Source organism: Amblyraja radiata, chromosome 6 (genome assembly GCF_010909765.2).
Source record: "Amblyraja radiata isolate CabotCenter1 chromosome 6, sAmbRad1.1.pri, whole genome shotgun sequence".
Taxonomy (NCBI): Eukaryota; Metazoa; Chordata; class Chondrichthyes; order Rajiformes; family Rajidae; genus Amblyraja; species Amblyraja radiata.
In genome coordinates this window covers 87,833,245-87,850,732 of record NC_045961.1, presented here as the reverse complement: position 1 = coordinate 87,850,732, position 17,488 = coordinate 87,833,245, and the positions used below count along the sequence as shown (strand labels likewise).

At 48.4% G+C, this 17,488-nt stretch overlaps 1 protein-coding gene across 1 annotated transcript in view; it reads right to left on the bottom strand.

Annotated features, from left to right (window-relative positions):
• Positions 1-17,488, bottom strand: part of LOC116974732 (collagen alpha-2(IV) chain-like) — a 190,606-nt gene that overhangs the window by 22,137 nt on the left and 150,981 nt on the right. The window contains exons 38-44 of the mRNA XM_033023447.1: positions 14,595-14,738; positions 13,245-13,370; positions 6,992-7,173; positions 5,967-6,030; positions 3,758-3,832; positions 3,563-3,670; positions 1,864-1,971 (exon numbers count right to left, since the gene is read on the bottom strand). Of these exons, the coding sequence (XP_032879338.1) occupies positions 1,864-1,971; positions 3,563-3,670; positions 3,758-3,832; positions 5,967-6,030; positions 6,992-7,173; positions 13,245-13,370; positions 14,595-14,738 (807 nt within the window). The remainder of the gene's footprint in view (positions 1-1,863; positions 1,972-3,562; positions 3,671-3,757; positions 3,833-5,966; positions 6,031-6,991; positions 7,174-13,244; positions 13,371-14,594; positions 14,739-17,488) is intronic.

Below are 17,488 nucleotides of genomic sequence, written 5' to 3'. Positions count from 1 at the left end.
AGGTAAACTGGTTCCCCGTTACCCTTCCCTGTGCTCTCTCCCTAATCTGTTAAAGTGTTAGATTAGCTGCCCTCGAACTGATTGAGTCTAAAGCACGGTAGACAATGACCACCATAGCATCTATTATTTCCCGGGCTCTGCCGTTAGTTCTTTGGGGCACATACCATCGACAGACATACTATTCATCAGCCTTCAACCCCGTCAGTTACCCAACAGTATTTCCCTACGAGCACTGATTTCATTCCGTTCCTCTCTCTCTCACATGTGACTCCAATTTCATGTGGATTCTGTACTTAATCACTGGAGGTTCATCCCAGAGACGTTTGGTTTGGTTAATTGGCCACTATCAAATGACCTTTCTGTGTTTATGTGTAGCATGAGAATTAGGGAGGTGGGGGTGAGTGGGTAGATGATGGACATGTGAGAGAGATTACATTACATTGCAAGCTGCAGGCCTGCTCTGAAGAACTGGCAGTGTTTGGAAAGGCTGAATAGTCTTGTTCAGTGGTTATAGGGAAATATGGCCATGTCAATAACTTCAAATTCCTGGGCGTGCATATATCAGAAGATCTTCCCTGGGCCCAGCACACCGATGCAATTGTAAAGAAGGCACATCAGCGACCCTACTTCCTGAGAAGATTACGGAGATTCGGCATGTCGTAGAAGTTCTCCTGAACTTCTACAGATGCACGGTGGAGAGCATTCTGACCGGTTGCATCGTGGCCTGGTTCGGCAACTTGAGCGTCCAGGAGCGAAAAAGACTACAAAAAGTTGTGACCACGGCCGTCCATCACAGGCTTTGACCTCCCCACCGTCGAAGGGACCTATCGTAGTTGCTGCCTCAAAAAGGCAGCCAACATCATCAAGGACCCACACCATCCTGGCCACACACTCGTCTCACCACTGCCATCAGGAAGAAGGTACAGGAGCCTGAAGACTGTAGTGTGAACAGCTTCTTCCCCACAGCCATCAGGCTATTAAACACAATGAATAAGCTATGAGCTCTGAACTGCAAAAGACTATTATTTGTTATTTGCACTATATTTGTTATTTATTGAACTTTGTCTTTTTGCCCCCGTTATATACAATGTTTACATATACACATATTCTGTTGTGCTGCAGCAAGTAAGAATTTCATTGTCGCGTCCGGAACATATGACAATAAAACACTCTTGACTTGACTTGAGATGGCACTGGTCAAGGGGGTTTAACTGCAATCAATGGCTTCATGCACCAATTTAACTTCCTGCTGGGTAAAGCTGATTTGAGATTGGGATGTAGCCTGGTTTTGGACCTGTGCTCCCAGTTACACATTCCCTAACTTTGCAACCAGCTGATTGTCTTTCCCGGTTTTCCGTGGTCTTCCACCGGATGAGATTCTGCCTAACCCGCTGGGATACTTCAGCTTTTTGTCTGTATCTTCGTCTTAAACTAGCACCTGCAGTTCCTTCCCACACACTTTGTCTGCTCCACTGCGAAATCTCCTCAAGGTATGCCTACTTTGAAGAAGATCTCCTTTCTCCAACAAGATTTCTGCAATACCCTCTCTCGCTGCACCCTCTCTGAGATTCCTCCTACTCTCTGGCTCTATCACCTACCCTACAGCCAACAATGGACCGTTGTGGGCTCCACCTTACCTTGATCATTTTTGTTTTTTGCAAGTCTTTCATTAGTTTGTGCTACATATCATCGATATCTCTCGTTTCCCTTTCCCCTGACTCGCAGTCTAAATAAAGTTCTCGACCCGAAACATCGCCTATTCCTTTTCTCCAGAGATTCTGCCGGACCCGCTGCGTTACTCCAGCATTTTGTGCCTTATCTTCGGATCAGCATGTCAGTCCTGTCACACGCAGTCACTTATACCTTTTGCCCCTCTGTATCCCCCGTATCCTGGAAATCCCACAGAACCGGCAGAACCTTGCGGGCCATGCGGCCCTCTGTCACCCGGAGTTCCTGAGGATCCAGGAGAGCCTGCGGAGCAGAGAATGTAAGTCAGCGGCAGCACGGAGGAATTACTCTGACCCTGGGTTGGGACGAACGTAGAGCAAGACAGTGGATGAGTAACCAGTGAGCTCATGTCCCCATCATCCACGTCAACACAACATCCAAAGCCTTCACCAGCCTGCACAGAGTCAGCAAGAGCGTACTGCCTCATGGCTCCAGAGTCCCAGGTTCACTCCTGACCTCTATGAGGAGTTTGCACACTCTCGTTGAGTCCACGGCTTCTCCCGTTTCTGCCCACATCCCAAAGCTGGTAGGCTAATCGGCTGCAGTAACTTGTCCCTGGTGTGAAGGTGAGAAGAATTGAAGGAGAGTTGACGAGCATTCGTGAGAGAGAAGTTGGAGGTTCACAGGGAAATATGGAAAAGAACAATGGGAAGATCAGATTGCTCTCTGGGGAGCCAGCACAAACCCCAGTTTGCTGATCAGCAAGTTTGCTGATGATACAAAAGTGGGTGGTTTTGCAGATAGTGAAGATGCTTGTGAAGAATTGCAGCAGGACCTTGATCGATTGGCCAGGAGGGCTGAGGAATGATTGACGGAATTTAATACAGAGAAATGTGAGGTGTTTCATTTTGGGTAGTCTAACACGGGCAGGACCTACTCAGTGAATGGTAGGGCTCTGGGTAGTGTTGTAGACCAGAGGGATCTAGGAATACAGGTGCATGGGTCCTTGAAGGTGGAGTCGCAGGTAGACAGGGTGGTCAAAAATGCCTTTGACACTTTGGCCTTCATCAGTCAGAGTTTTGAGTGTAGATGTTGGGAGGTCATGTTGCAATTGTGTAAGACATTGGTGAGGCCGCATTTAGAGTATTGTGTTCAGTTCTGGGCACCATGTTAGAGGAAAGATGTTGTCAAGCTGGAAAGGGTATAGAGAAGATTTACGAGGATGTTGCCAGGACTAGAGGGTCTGAGCTATAGGGAAAGGCTGAGTAGGCTGGGACTCCATTCCTTGTGGTGCAGGTGGATCAGGGGTGATTTTATAGAGGCGTATAAAATCATGAGAGGAATAGATCGGGTAGATGCACAGAGTCTCTTACCCGGAGTAGGTGAATCGAGGACCAGAGGACATGTTTACGATAAAGGGGAAAAGATTTAATAGGAATCTGAGGGATAACTTTTTCACACAAATGGTGGTGGGTGTATGGAACAAGCTGCCAGAGGAGGTAGTTGAGGCTGGGACTATCCCAATGTGTAAGAAACAGTTAGACAGGTACATGGATAGGACAGGTTGGTCGGTGTGCGAAAGTTGGGCCGAAGGGCCTGTTTCCACGCTGTATCACTCTATGGCTCAATGAACAGTCTCCACTGTGTTGCAATAATTAATCCACCCCCACACTGAGTGACCCAGTAGGGATTAACCCCCTCCCCCCACACACTGTGTGATCCAGTGGTCTATCACCCTTCCCCAACCCACTGGAGTGAATAACCCCCCCCCCACACTGGGTGACCCAGTGGAGTGTGTAATCCCCGCACTGTGTGACCCAGTGGTGTAAGCAACACTGGGTGATCCAGAGGTCTAACCCCCCCCCCGCCTCAGCTCTGCCCCAGGGCCACCTACCCTGCTGGACTGGATGTCCGGGATTCCCGCGACTCCCTTTCATCCCCTCGATGCCGGGACCTCCGGGCTGTCCGGGTATTCCGGGCAGGCCTGTCGTACCGGGCATGCCTGTAACGGAACACAGTGTCAGTACACCCGCCCGCCTGTGACATGTGTGTCCGGTCCGCGTAACTCCTCAGGAAACGGGCTACTCACCTTTGACCCCTGCTGGCCCTATTTCACCCTTGTATCCAGGCACTCCCGGCATGTTCATCGTTTCGCCCACTTCACCTGGAGGATGGTCACAACAACTGTTACTGAAGCTTAAACATAAGGTCATAAGTGATAGGAGTAGAATTAGACCATTCGGCCCATTGTCTACTCCGCCATTCAATCATCGCTGATCCACCTCTCCCTCCTAACCCCATTCTCCTGCCTTCTCCCCATAACCTTTGACATAGAAACATAGAAAATAGGTGCAGGAGTAGGCCATTCGGCCCTTCGAGCCTGCACCGCCATTCAATATGATCATGGCTGATCATCCAACTCAGTATCCCGTATCTGCCTTCTCTCCATACCCCCTGATCCCCCTAACCACAAAGGCCACATCTAACTCCCTCTTAAATATAGCCAATGAACTGGCCTCAACTACCCTCTGTGGCAGAGTTCCAGAGATTCACCACTCTCTGTGTGAAAAATGTTTTTCTCATCTCGGTCCTAAAGGATTTCCCCTCTATCCTTAAGCTGTGACCCCTTGTCCTGGACTTCCCCAACATCGGGAACAATCTTCCTGCATCTAGCCTGTCCAACCCCTTAAGAATTTTGTAAGTTTCTATAAGATCCCCCCTCAATCTCCTAAATTCTAGCAAGTACAAGCCGAGTCTATCCACTCTTTCTTCATATGAAAGTCCTGACATCCAAGGAATCAGTCTGGTGAACCTTCTCTGTACTCCCTCTGTGGCAAGAATGTCCTTCCTCAGATTTGGAGACCAAAATTGTACGCAATACTCGAGGTGTACATCTGTACTAATCAAGAAACACCCACCACCACCCTCAGCTTCCAGCTGTCCCCTGACCTCAGCAGATTTGGGAGGGGTTGGAGTGAAGTGGGAGAGTGCCGAGACTCCCACTGTCCTGAGGGCACTCTCCGTTAGTCACCCTTCCTCCATCTTCATCTTCATCTTCATCTCTTTGCCCCAGGGACCAGGTCCCGAGTCTTCCCGTGGAGTAAAGTCTTCCCGTTGATCTAAAGTCTCATCTTTAGATCAAATCTATCAACGTTTTAGTCAATTGTGCAGGGGGGGGGGGACCGCTGGGAGGGGGTGGGAGGGGGGGGGGGGGGGGGTGAAGGGCAAAGGAGGACCTGCTGCAGGATAATTTGTAACTTTATGTGGCGACTCTTACAAAGAATTTCAATACGACTTGTCACATGTGACAATAAAGTATTCATTCATTCATTCATTCATTCATTCATTCATTCATTCATTCAGGGTGAGGCGGTCACCAGACGCACGCTCCCTCCCTCTCTGCCCCAGGGACCTGGGCCAGAGACTTCTGCAGTTGTACAGAGCCCTAGTGAGACCATGCCTGGAGTATTGTGTACAGTTTTGGTCCCCTAATTTGAGGAAGGACATTCTTGCTATTGAGGGAGTGCAGCGTAGGTTTACAAGGTTAATTCCCGGGATGGCGGGACTGTCATATGCTGAGAGAATGGAGCAGCTGGGCTTGTACACTCTGGAGTTTAGAAGGATGAGAGGAGATCTCATTGAAACATATAAGATTGTTAAGGGTTTGGACACGCTAGAGGCAGGAAACATGTTCCCGATGTTGGGGGAGTCCAGAACCAGGGGCCCCAGTTTAAGAATAATGGCCCTGTCTCACTTAGGAAACCTGAACGGAAACCTCTGGAGACTTTGCGCCCCACCCAAGGTTTCCGTGCGGTTCCCGGAGGTTGCAGGTGGTTTCCGGAGGTTGCAGGTAGTGGAAGCAGGTAGGGAGACTGACAAAAACCTCCGGGAACTGCACGGAAACCTTGGGTGGGGCGCAAAGTCTCCCGAGGTTTCCGTTCAGGTTTCCCAATTGGGACAGGGGCATAAGCAGTAAGCCATTTAGAATGGAGACGAGGAAACACTTTTTCCCCACAGAGAGTGGTGAGTCTGTGGAATTCTCTGCCTCAGAGGGTGGTGGAGGCAGGTTCTCTGGATGCTTTCAAGGGAGCTAGATAGGGCTCTTTCAATGGAGCTAGATAGGGCTCTTAAAAATAGCAGAGTCAGGGGATATGGGGAGAAGGCAGGAATGGAGTACTGATTGGGGATGATCAGCCATGATCACATTGAATGGCAGAGCTGGCTCGAAGGGCCGAATGGCCTACTCCTGCACCTATTGTCTATTGTCTATTGTCCCTGTAGAGTGGGACTTCCCTCACCTTTATATCCAGGGGTTCCACGATTTCCCAGCGATCCTGGCAAGCCTGGGACACCCACAAGACCCTGCAAAACAACAGGCAGAGGTTAGAAAGTCTCTCATGTGCCCAGCATTGGTGCCAGAGGAGTTAGCACCGAGAAAGTCCTGCAGTTCACAGTCAGTGCCTGGATAAGGCAGGTAGAGGAGAAAACCTGTGCATATGAAGGTCCCACAAGGTCTCGACCCGTAACGTCACCCATTCCTTCTCTCCAGAGATGCTGCCTGTCCCGCAGAGTTACTCCAGCATTTTCTGTCTATCTCTGGAAAAGTTTAGTTTAGTTTAGAGTACAACGTGGAAACAAGCCCTTTGGCCCATTGAGCCCACACCGACCAGTGATCACCCCATAGACTAGCGCGATCCTACACCCTAGGGACAATTTACCTACAATTAAGACAATTAACCTACAACCCTGTACTTCTTTGGAGTGTGGGAGGAAACCGGAGCACCCAGAGACTACCCACGCAGGCCACAGGGAGAATGGGTTTCGGCCCGAAACGTTGCCTATTTCCTTCGCTCCATAGATGCTGCTGCACCCGCTGAGTTTCTCCAGGACTTTTGTCTACCTTCGATTTTCCAGCATCTGCAGTTCCTTCTTAAACACAGGGAGAATGTACCAACTCCACCACTGGAGAGCACCTGTAGTCAGGATCGAACCCGGGTCTCTGGCGCTGTGAGGCAGCGTGCCATCCTGTGAGGAACCCTGGGGATTCTGTCCAACAGCAAACAATCCAACTTGTAGCTAAACCCATTTGTAGCGAATACTCTCCAATCCAGACTGTTCCCTGGTGAATCTCTTCTACACACTCCCCAAAGCTTCCACTTCCTTCTTGTGATGTTTTGGGTTGAGATGAAACGTCACCCATTCCTTCTCTCCAGAGATGCTGTCTGTCCCACTGGGTTACTCCTGCATTTTGTGTCTACCTTCGGTGTAAACAAGCATCTGCAGTTCCTTCCTGCACCATAGAAATGATTCTCGGCGCACCCACCTTATCACCATCCATCCCAGGAAAGCCTCTGATGCCCGGAGGCCCCTTAGCTCCAGGCATTCCTTTGCTTCCGGGTTCACCCAGGAATCCCGGCAATCCTTTTATGCCTTTCTCCAATACGGGAATTCCGGGAAAACCAGGTTGACCCCGTTGGCCCGGGTAACCAGGCATTCCTTTCCTCCCTATTCGAAAGGAACAGAAATAAATGTATTGTTTAACAACAACAAAAACAAATAGCTACGTTTATATAAACCACTTTCACTTGGAAGAGTCTCACAGGGTGATTAACAGGAGCATTAGCATATAAGGGAGCAGAAGCCTTACAACACCAGAGACCCATTTCCATCCTGACTAAAGGTGGCAAAAACAGGAAAGTAGACTATTACCTAGATGGTGGCCGATTAGGAAAGGGGGAGATGCAACGAGACTTGGGTGTCATGGTACACCAGTCATTGAAAGTAGGCATGCAGGTGCAGCAGGCAGTGAAGAAAGCGAATGGTATGTTGGCATTCATAGCAAAAGGATTTGAGTATAGGAGCAGGGAGATTCTACTGCAGTTGTACAGGGTCTTGGTGAGACCACACCTGGAGTATTGCATACAGTTTTGTCTCCAAATCTGAGGAAAGACATTCTTGCCATAAAGGGAGTACAGAGAAGGTTCACCAGACTGATTCCTGGGATGTCAGGACTTTCATATGAAGAAAGACTGGGTAGACTTGGCTTGTACTCGCTAGAATTTAGAAGTTTGAGGAGGGATCATATAGACACTTACAAAATTCTTAAGGGGTTGGACAGGCTAGATGCAGGAAGATTGCTCCCGATGTTGGGAAAGTCCAGGACAAGGGGTCACAGTTTAAGGATAAAGGGGAAATCCTTTAGGACCGAGATGAGAAAAACATTTTTCACACAGAGAGTGGTGAATCTCTGGAACTCCCTGCCACTGAAGGTTGTTGAGGCCAGTTCATTGGCTATATTTAAGAGGGAGTTAGATGTGGCCCTTGTGGCTAAAGGGATCAGGGGGTATGGAGAGAAGGCAGGTACAGGATACTGAGTTGGATGATCAGCCATGATCATATTGAATGGCGGTGCAGGCTCGAAGGGCCGAATGGCCTACTCCTGCATCTATTTTCTATGTTTCTATGACTACGGATGCTGTCTGTACGGAGTTTGTACATTCTCCCCATGACCATGTGAGTTTTCCCCGGCTGTTATACTTCTTCCCACATTCCAAAGACGTATAGGTTTGTAGGTTAATTGCCTTTTGTTGTAAATTTTTCCCTAGTGTGTAGGATAGTGCTAGTGTACGGGGATCTCTGGTCGCGTGGACCCGGTGGGCCAAAGGGCCTATTTCAACAATGTATCTCTAAACTAAACTAAGATATTTTAGCCTGCCTGGATTAGGGGTATTGGCTACAAGGAGAAATTGCTACTTTATGCAAGTTAATTCACTTTATTAATTTTAACAATTATTTGTACATTGTTAATTACTAGTTTGAAATTAAAATGTAGTGTTCCCTCAGCATTGACTCTCCCAGGGTGGTGCACCCGCGGGAACGAGCGGGAATTTCCGGGACCGCTAGGCACCGCGGGGGATTGAATGCATCCTATACCAGGATTGGGATACAGTTATTTAATACTTAATATTTAGATTATTTGGTCATTTTTGAATATGGTGGTGGGTGTGTTGGTATTTGTTTTGTAAATATATATTTTTTGTAAATAATTGAATAATTTATTTTTGATTGAAAAAAAAGGTGCAATGCTCCCTCAGTATTGTCCCTGCTAGTGTGGTGCACCCTCAGTATTGTCCCCCGCCCCAGGGCTAGGTTCAGCTCCAACTCAATAATCAAGTTTGCTGATGACACTGTGGTGGTGGGCCTGATCTCGGACAACGATGAGAAGGCCTACCGGGAGGAGGTGGCTGATCTAGCATTCTGGTGTCAGGACAACGGCCTCCTCTTGAACATCAAAAAAACGAAGGAGCTGATCGTGGACTTTAGGAGGGCACATAATCCGAGGACGTACACAGCTTTGAGGATAAATGGGGATACTGTGGATAGGGTGAGCTGTTTTAAATATCTGGGAGTCCACATCTCTGAGGATATGACATGGACATCACACGCCGCAGCACTCGTGAGTAAGGCAAGGCAACGCCTTTACCACCTCAGGCAATTGAGGAAATTCAGAGTGTCTCCGAGGATCCTCCAGTGCTTCTACTCAGCGGCTGTGGAAAGCATCTTGTCCGGAAATATTACCATCTGGTTTGGGAATTGCTCTGCCCAGGACAAGAAGGCTCTGCAGGGAGTAGTGCGTTCGGCCGAACGCACTATGGGAACTTCACTTGCCCCCCCTGCAGGAACTATACATCAGGAGGTGCAACTCCAGAGCCAATAAAATCATGGGGGACCCCTTCCACCCCTGCAACGGACTGTTCCAGCTGCTACGGTCAGGCAAACGCCTCCGTTGCCATGCGGAGAGAACGGAGAGGTTGAGAAGGAGTTTCTTCCCAGAGGTCATTCGGACTGTAAACTCCTATCTCACCAGGGACTAACTTTACTGAACCTTTTTCCTTCCGCCCACAATATTTAATATGTAAAAGAATATGTGATTTTGTTTGTAGTTTGTTTGGTTGTTTGTTTGTTTGTCTTTTTGCACAAAGTCCGCGAGCATTGCCACTTTTCATTTCACTGAACATCTCGTATGTGTATGTGACGAATAAACTTGACTTGACTGCAGTGCTCCTTCAGGATTGATGTACCCAGTGTGGTGCTCCTCAGTATTGCGCCCCCACCCCACCTCCAGTGCAGTACTCCCTCAGTACTGCCCATCTCCGTGTGGTACTCCCTTCTTCATAACAAGAGGATTTCAGTATAGGAGTAAAGAGGTTCTTCTGCAGTTGTATAGGGCTCTGGTGAGACCACATCTGCAGTATTGTGTACAGTTTTGGTCTCCTAATTTGAGGAAGGACATCCTTGTGATTGAGGCAGTGCAGCGTAGGTTCACGAGATTGATCCCTGGGATGGCGGGACTGTCATATGAGGAAAGATTGAAAAGACTAGGCTTGTATTCACTGGAGTTTAGAAGGATGAGGGGGGAATCTTATAGAAACATATAAAATTATAAAAGGACTGGACAAACTAGATGCAGGAATATGTTTCCCAATGTTGGGCGAGTCCAGAACCAGGGGCCACAGTCTTAGAATAAAGGGGAGGTCATTTAAGACTGAGGTGAGAAAAAAACCTTTTCACCCAGAGAGTTGTGAATTTGTGGAATTCCCTGCCACAGAGGGCAGTGGAGGCCAAGTCACTGGATGGATTTAAGAGAGAGTTAGATAGAGCTCTAGGGGCTAGTGGAGTCAAGGGATATGGGGAGAAGGCAGGCACGGGTTATTGATAGGGGACGATCAGCCATGATCACAATGAATGGCAGTGCTGGCTCGAAGGGCCAAATGGCCTCCTCCTGCACCTATTTTCTATGTTTCAATATAGAAACATAGACATAGAAATTAGGTGCAGGAGTAGGCCATTCGGCCCTTCGAGCCTGCACCGCCATTCAATATGATCATGGCTGATCATCCAACTCAGTATCCCGTACCTGCCTTCTCTCCATACCCTCTGATCCCCTTAGCCACAAGGGCCACATCTAACTCCCTCTTAAATATAGCCAATGAACTGGCCTTGACTACCCTCTGTGGCAGAGAGTTCCAGAGATTCACCACTCTCTGTGTGAAAAAAAGTTCTTCTCATCTCGGTTTTAAAGGATTTCCCCCTTATCCTTAAGCTGTGACCCCTTGTCCTGGACTTCCCCAACATCGGGAGCAATCTTCCTGCATCTAGCCTGTCCAACCCCTTAAGAATTTTGTAAGTTTCTATAAGATCCCCTCTCAATCTCCTAAATTCTAGAGAGTATAAACCAAGTCTATCCAGTCTTTCTTCATAAGACAGTCCTGACATCCCAGGAATCAGTCTGGTGAACCTTCTCTGTACTCCCTCTATGGCAATAATGTCCTTCCTCAGATTTGGAGACCAAAACTGTACGCAATACTCCAGGTGTGGTCTCACCAAGACCCTGTACAACTGCAGTAGAACCTCCCTGCTCCTATACTCAAATCCTTTTGCTATGAAAGCTAACATACCATTCGCTTTCTTCACTGCCTGCTGCACCTGCATGCCCACTTTCAATGACTGGTGTACCATGACACCCAGGTCTCGCTGCATCTCCCCTTTTCCTAGTCGGCCACCATTTAGATAATAGTCTGCTTTCCTGTTTTTGCCACCAAAATGGATAACCTCACATTTATCCACATTATACTGCATCTGCCAAACATTTGCCCACTCACCCAGCCTATCCAAGTCACCTTGCAGTCTCCTAGCATCCTCCTCACAGCTAACACTGCCCCCCAGCTTAGTGTCATCCGCAAACTTGGAGATATTGCCTTCAATTCCCTCATCCAGATCATTAATATATATTGTAAATAGCTGGGGTCCCAGCACTGAGCCTTGCGGTACCCCACTAGTCACTGCCTGCCATTGTGAAAAGGACCCGTTTACTCCTACTCTTTGCTTCCTGTTTGCCAGCCAGTTCTCTATCCACATCAATACTGAACCCCCAATGCCGTGTGCTTTAAGTTTGTATACTAATCTCTTATGTGGGACCTTGTCGAAAGCCTTCTGGAAGTCCAGATACACCACATCCACTGGTTCTCCCCTATCCACGCTACTAGTTACATCCTCGAAAAATTCTATAAGATTCGTCAGACATGATTTACCTTTTGAAAATCCATGCTGACTTTGTCCAATGATTTCACCACTTTCCAAATGTGCTGCTATCCCATCTTTAATAACTGACTCTAGCAGTTTCCCCACTACCGATGTTAGACTAACTGGTCTGTAATTCCCCGTTTTCTCTCTCCCTCCCCTCTTAAAAAGTGGGGTTACGTTTGCTACCCGCCAATCCTCGGGAACTACTCCAGAATCTAAAGAGTTTTGAAAGATTATTACTAATGCATCCACTATTTCTGGAGCTACTTCCTTAAGTACTCTGGGATGCAGCCTATCTGGCCCTGGGGATTTATCGGCCTTTAATCCATTCAATTTACCCAACACCACTTCCCGGCTAACCTGGATTTCACTCAATTCCTCCAACTCCTTTGACCCGCGGTCCCCTGCTATTTCTGGCAGATTATTTATGTCTTCCTTAGTGAAGACGGAACCAAAGTAGTTATTCAATTGGTCCGCCATATCCTTGTTCCCCATGATCAACTCACCTGTTTCTGACTGCAAGGGACCTACATTTGTTTTAACTAATCTCTTTCTTTTCACATATCTATAAAAACTTTTGCAGTCAGTTTTATGTTCCCTGCCAGTTTTCTTTCATAATCTATTTTTCCTTTCCTAATTAAGCCCTTTGTCCTCCTCTGCTGGTCTCTGAATTTCTCCCAGTCCTCCGGTATGGTACTTTTTCTGGCTAATTTGTACGCATCATCCTTCGCTTTGATACTATCCCTGATTTCCCTTGTTATCCATGGATGCACTACCTTCCCTGATTTATTCTTTTGCCAAACTGGGATGAACAATTTTTGTAGTTCATCCATGCAGTCTTTAAATGTCTTCCATTGCATATCCACCGTCAACCCTTTTAGAATTAATTGCCAGTCAATCTTGGCCAATTCACGTCTCATATCCTCAAAGTTACCTTTCTTTAAGTTCAGAACCATTGTTTCTGAATTAACAATGTCACTCTCCATCCTAATGAAGAACTCAACCATATTACGGTCACTCTTGCCCAAGGGGGCACGTACAACAAGACTGCTAACTAACCCTTCCTCATTACTCAATACCCAGTCTAAAATAGCCTGCTCTCTCGTTGGTTCCTCTACATGTTGATTTAGATAACTATCCCGCATACATTCCAAAAAATCCTCTTCCTCAGCACCCCTGCCAATTTGATTCACAATATTGACCCTCTCAGCGTGGTGCTCCCTCAGTATTGCCCCATCACAGTGCAGCAATTCATCAGCACAATCAGTCAGCACCACCTTCCCGGTGCAGCGGCCTGTGCTAGGTCAGCCCCTCCTGTTCGCTGGTCCAGTCATGGGTCAGACTCTGCCTGTGGCTACACTGCAGCTCCCAACACCCCACAGAACATGTCCAGCACTCCCTGCTGGAAGTAGGGGTTGGAGGGGGCTGCCTCCTCACTGGCAGGAGGGACTGCATCTCGGTCGGAGGGGAGTCAGGTTTCCAAAGCGCCATACCTCTGGGACCAGTGAAGCCAGGATCGCCGGAGGAACCAAAATCGCCTTTGTTCCCCTTCACTTTGATCATCATGGCTGGTTCAATGGGTGGTGCTGGCCCAGGTGGGCCCTTCTCTCCTCGGTCACCTGTGGTCATTGATAAAAACATTGTTAATCTTTGCATCCCTTTGTTTAGAAGCTCAGTACTGCTGGCAACACCATCACTGATAGCATATGATGAGGGTTTAGAGGGTCGTGGGGGGGCCTGATTGAAACCTATAGAATAATAAAAGGCATAGATGTGGAAAGGATGGGCGAGTCCAGGACCAAAGGTCGTAGCCTCAGAATTAAAGGACGTTCTTTTAAAAAGGAGGTGAGGAGGAACTTCTTTAGTCAGAGGGTAGTTAATCAGTGGAGCTCATTGCCACAGAGGGCTGTGGAGGCCAAGTCAGTGGATATTTTTAAGGCAGAGATAGACAAATTCTTGATTAGAACGGGTGTCAAGGGTTATGAGCAGGGCAGGAAATTGGGATTAGGAGGCAGAGATCAGCCATGATTGAATGGCAGAGTAGACTCGATGGGCCGAATGGCTAAATTCTCCTCCTATAACTTGTAAACTTGCCCATCCCTTACTGCCCTTGAAAAGATGGTTCTGAGATGCCATCTTGAACCAATGCAGTTCTCCAGCCCGAGTCAGAATGCACAAGCGGCTGAGATGACGGTTCTAGGATTCAGACTCAGCGGCGGTGAAAGACGGACAATATGTTTCCAATTTGGAGGGGAGCCTGGTGTTCCCCTGCGCCCCCTTTAGTGGAGAAGGCCAGGGGTTAGTGAGCAGGTAAACCTGGGGTGCTAACATTTGGCAGTAGTACCGCGGTGGGGAATTCAGGAAGAAATGCTCTCACCAGAGGGCAGAGAGAGAGATGGGAGAGATTGAGTGGAGCAGCAAAGACAGGTTTAAAGGACAAACCAACGAAACTGCAGATGCCAGAATCTGAAACAAGAACACAAAGTGATGGAAGAACTCAGCCAGTCAGGCAGCATCTGTGGAAGGAGAAACCAGTTGACCTTTTGGGTGAGGGAACCTTCCTCAGGATTCAGGGGTAGCTGAGGGAGGGAGAGGGGTTAGCATGGGGGAAGAGCACCAGGGGGGCCAAAGGGCCTGTTTCCCTGCTGCACGTTCCATGTGGTTCGACATCAGCACAGCATCGTGTTCTGGAAGGAGGTCAGTCTCCACCACCCACTGCTCTGCACCAGAGCCCAGCTCACTGAAAGCCAGCCCACATAACGCTGGGAGGACTCTCACCACGAGTGGTTACTCCCACACCACACGGGAACTGGCGGGCAATAGGTAACTCTTCACCAACTCACCTTTAAACCCTTTGTTCCCCGTGGGACCAAGAAAGCCTATCGGTCCGGTAAATCCCGGTTCCCCCTTCAGTCCTGGGATTCCAGGTCGACCATTATATCCTTCACCGCCAGGGAATCCGCTTATTCCTAGTGAACCTTTCGCACCTGGAGGGACGAACAGAAGGAGCTCAGATCAATGGGACGATGGCACAAGTTGTTCAGGGGGTCGGGGCCCGCGTCGCCGAGAGTGAGGAGGGACCCGAGAGAGAGGTGGACATCAAGAACAATGGTGGAACCTGACGGGGGGCCGTCAAGAACGAAGGGGATCTGGCGGGAGGGGGAGGGGCGGGGAGGGGGGAGCAGGGGGTTCTGATGCCACATGCAGCGGATGGCAGTAAATAGGAACGTTTGGCGAGATTTTGTAACTTAGTCGGTGCCAGACACATGGCAACACTTTTTGCCTTGGCAAGGTCTGCTGAGGAAGGAGTTGGTATTCGCCATAACCAGCGCAAGTGGGAACCTCAGACCTCAGTAATGAGAGGTTGAAGATGTCCACAAAAACTCCAATCAGTTGGCCTGCGCAGTTTTTGACAACGTGACCAGCTACACCAGTGATTCCCAACCTGGGGCCATGGGGCCATGGCAAATTTCAGAGGTGGCACAGAAAAAATTTGGGATTTAGTGGGCCACAGGTTCAATGAAGAGCTACCGCCCAGTTCCCTCCTAAATGCCAGTTCTAATAAATTTAAATCTAAGTAGTTGAAATATTTTTGATGCTTGTGGAATAGAATAAAAGAGAATATATGTGCAATTAATAGACACTGATATTTTTATGGAAGGTATTATAATATTGAAGTACTTTTTTCCATTAATAATGTCAGGGGGGGGGCAACAGAAAAATTAAAAGATTCCAAGGGGGCCATGAGCTAAAAAAGGTTGGGAACCACTGAGCTACACCATCAGATCCAGATGTTTTCCAAGTGTTCACCCTCTTGAAAGATTTTCTGATGCCGGCCTTGTTGACTGAGATTACAATACCATTGTGGGCTCTGGGGGCCTGAGAGGTTCTCCCTATCAACGAGTGCTTAGAACGCATTGAACTCGTCTGAGAGTGATGCCTTGCTGTCACTTGAGTTGCCACTGGTTTCTCCTTTGTAGACAGTGATGACATGCAAGCTCTCTCAAGCTGCCAAATGCCCGTCTCATCCTCCAGTTTTATCTTTTAAACTTTTTGATGGCCTTGCCGTGGTTATACCTAGACAACTTATATGAATCTGCAGTATCAGACTTGACTGCCCAAGATCTGGTCCTCAGGTGATTGCAGATCTCCTGGTTCATCCAAGGTTTCTGGTTGGGAAACACTCAGGTGGATTGTGGGAGCACACTCCTGCACACAATCCCTATTCCTTATGAAGTCAGTAACACCAGTAGCATATTCATTCAGGTCTGTTGCCAAGTCCTTGAACATTGCCCAGTCTACCGACTCCAAGTAATCCCAGAGTCATTCTTCTGCCTCCCTTGACTAGCTCTGTGCAGTCCTCACCATTGGTGTGTATGTATGTCCTATCTTTATTAGGCCTCTCAAAAGACATCACTTGCACTTAACTGTCTTTTGCTTTTGTTCCACCCGACTAACCAGCTTATGGTCCAGATACTTTTTCAATGTTGTGAGTCTCTGTAAACTAAGACCTTAATATCAACAACAACACAATTTTTGTGCCAACAGCAAACTTATTCATCATAATTCCTACAAACAGTAGTTGTTACAACAACAATCTTTACTATATAACAGTGTCACAAGATCCAATCACAAAAACTTCCACCGGCATCCTCTGTCCTGTCACTAAATTATACAATTTAATTGTTGTCATTTGAACCTCATTGAAAAATTTGGTTTCTGCAGTCATACACACAAGAAAAAGAACCAAGACACAACACAATTTACACAAACATCAATCACAGTGAATCTCCTCCTGACTGTGATGGAAGGCAAAGTCTTATCTCTCCCCTGCACTCCTCATTCTCCTCCCGATGTCAGAGTCAAAGCCCCCGGCGGGCGATGGTAAGTGTCCCGCGGCCATTAAAGTCGCGTCGGGCGATGCAAGGCCGTGCTCCGGGTCTTGGTGTTGGAGCCCCCGGCGTGCGCTAGCAAGTCCCGCGGCCATTTAAAGCCGCGCCGGGCGATGTAAGGCCCCGCTCCAGGTAATTTTCAACCCCGCAACTCGGGCGGGAGAAGTCGCCGTTGCGGAAGCCCCTAAAAGCGGTCTCCCAGCAGGGACCCGCGGGCTCCCGGTGTTACTGTCCACCAGACCTGCGGTTGGAGCTTCCGAATCTCCGGGGTCGGGTCGCAGCAGCGCGCCACCACAGCTCCTCCCGCTCCGAACTCGGCCAGCTCCGCGATGGTGGGCAAGTCCGCAGTCTCCGCGACTGGAGCCCCAGGTCGTTCCGGTTGGAGGCCTCTCCACCGTGCTAGGCCCCAACGACAACGGAGACCCGACAGAGAAAAGGTCGGGTTCTCCGTGCAGGGGAAAGATTTTTAAAGTCCCCCCCCCCCACACACATACCCAGTTTAAAAAAGCACTATAAACTACATTCAAACGAGACAAAAAATATAAAATGACAGACGGACTGCAGAGGCCGCTACGACGTGAGTCGCGCCGCCCACCCAAGACCAACGCTCTCCAACGCTGAATCCAACTTACATTCGATCCACAAGCTCTAATGATTTTGGACCATTCCTCCTGGTTGACCTTACAGGTCCACGTACCTTTACTGAAGTCCATTACCTTACATTGACTATGTTGGTCTCATCAATATATTTTATTAGTCATATGTTCCCTCTTTCTCACTCATGTGCTCTCTCTCTCTCTTTATCTCGCACACTCACACCCTGCCCCTTCACGCTCACGTCTCCC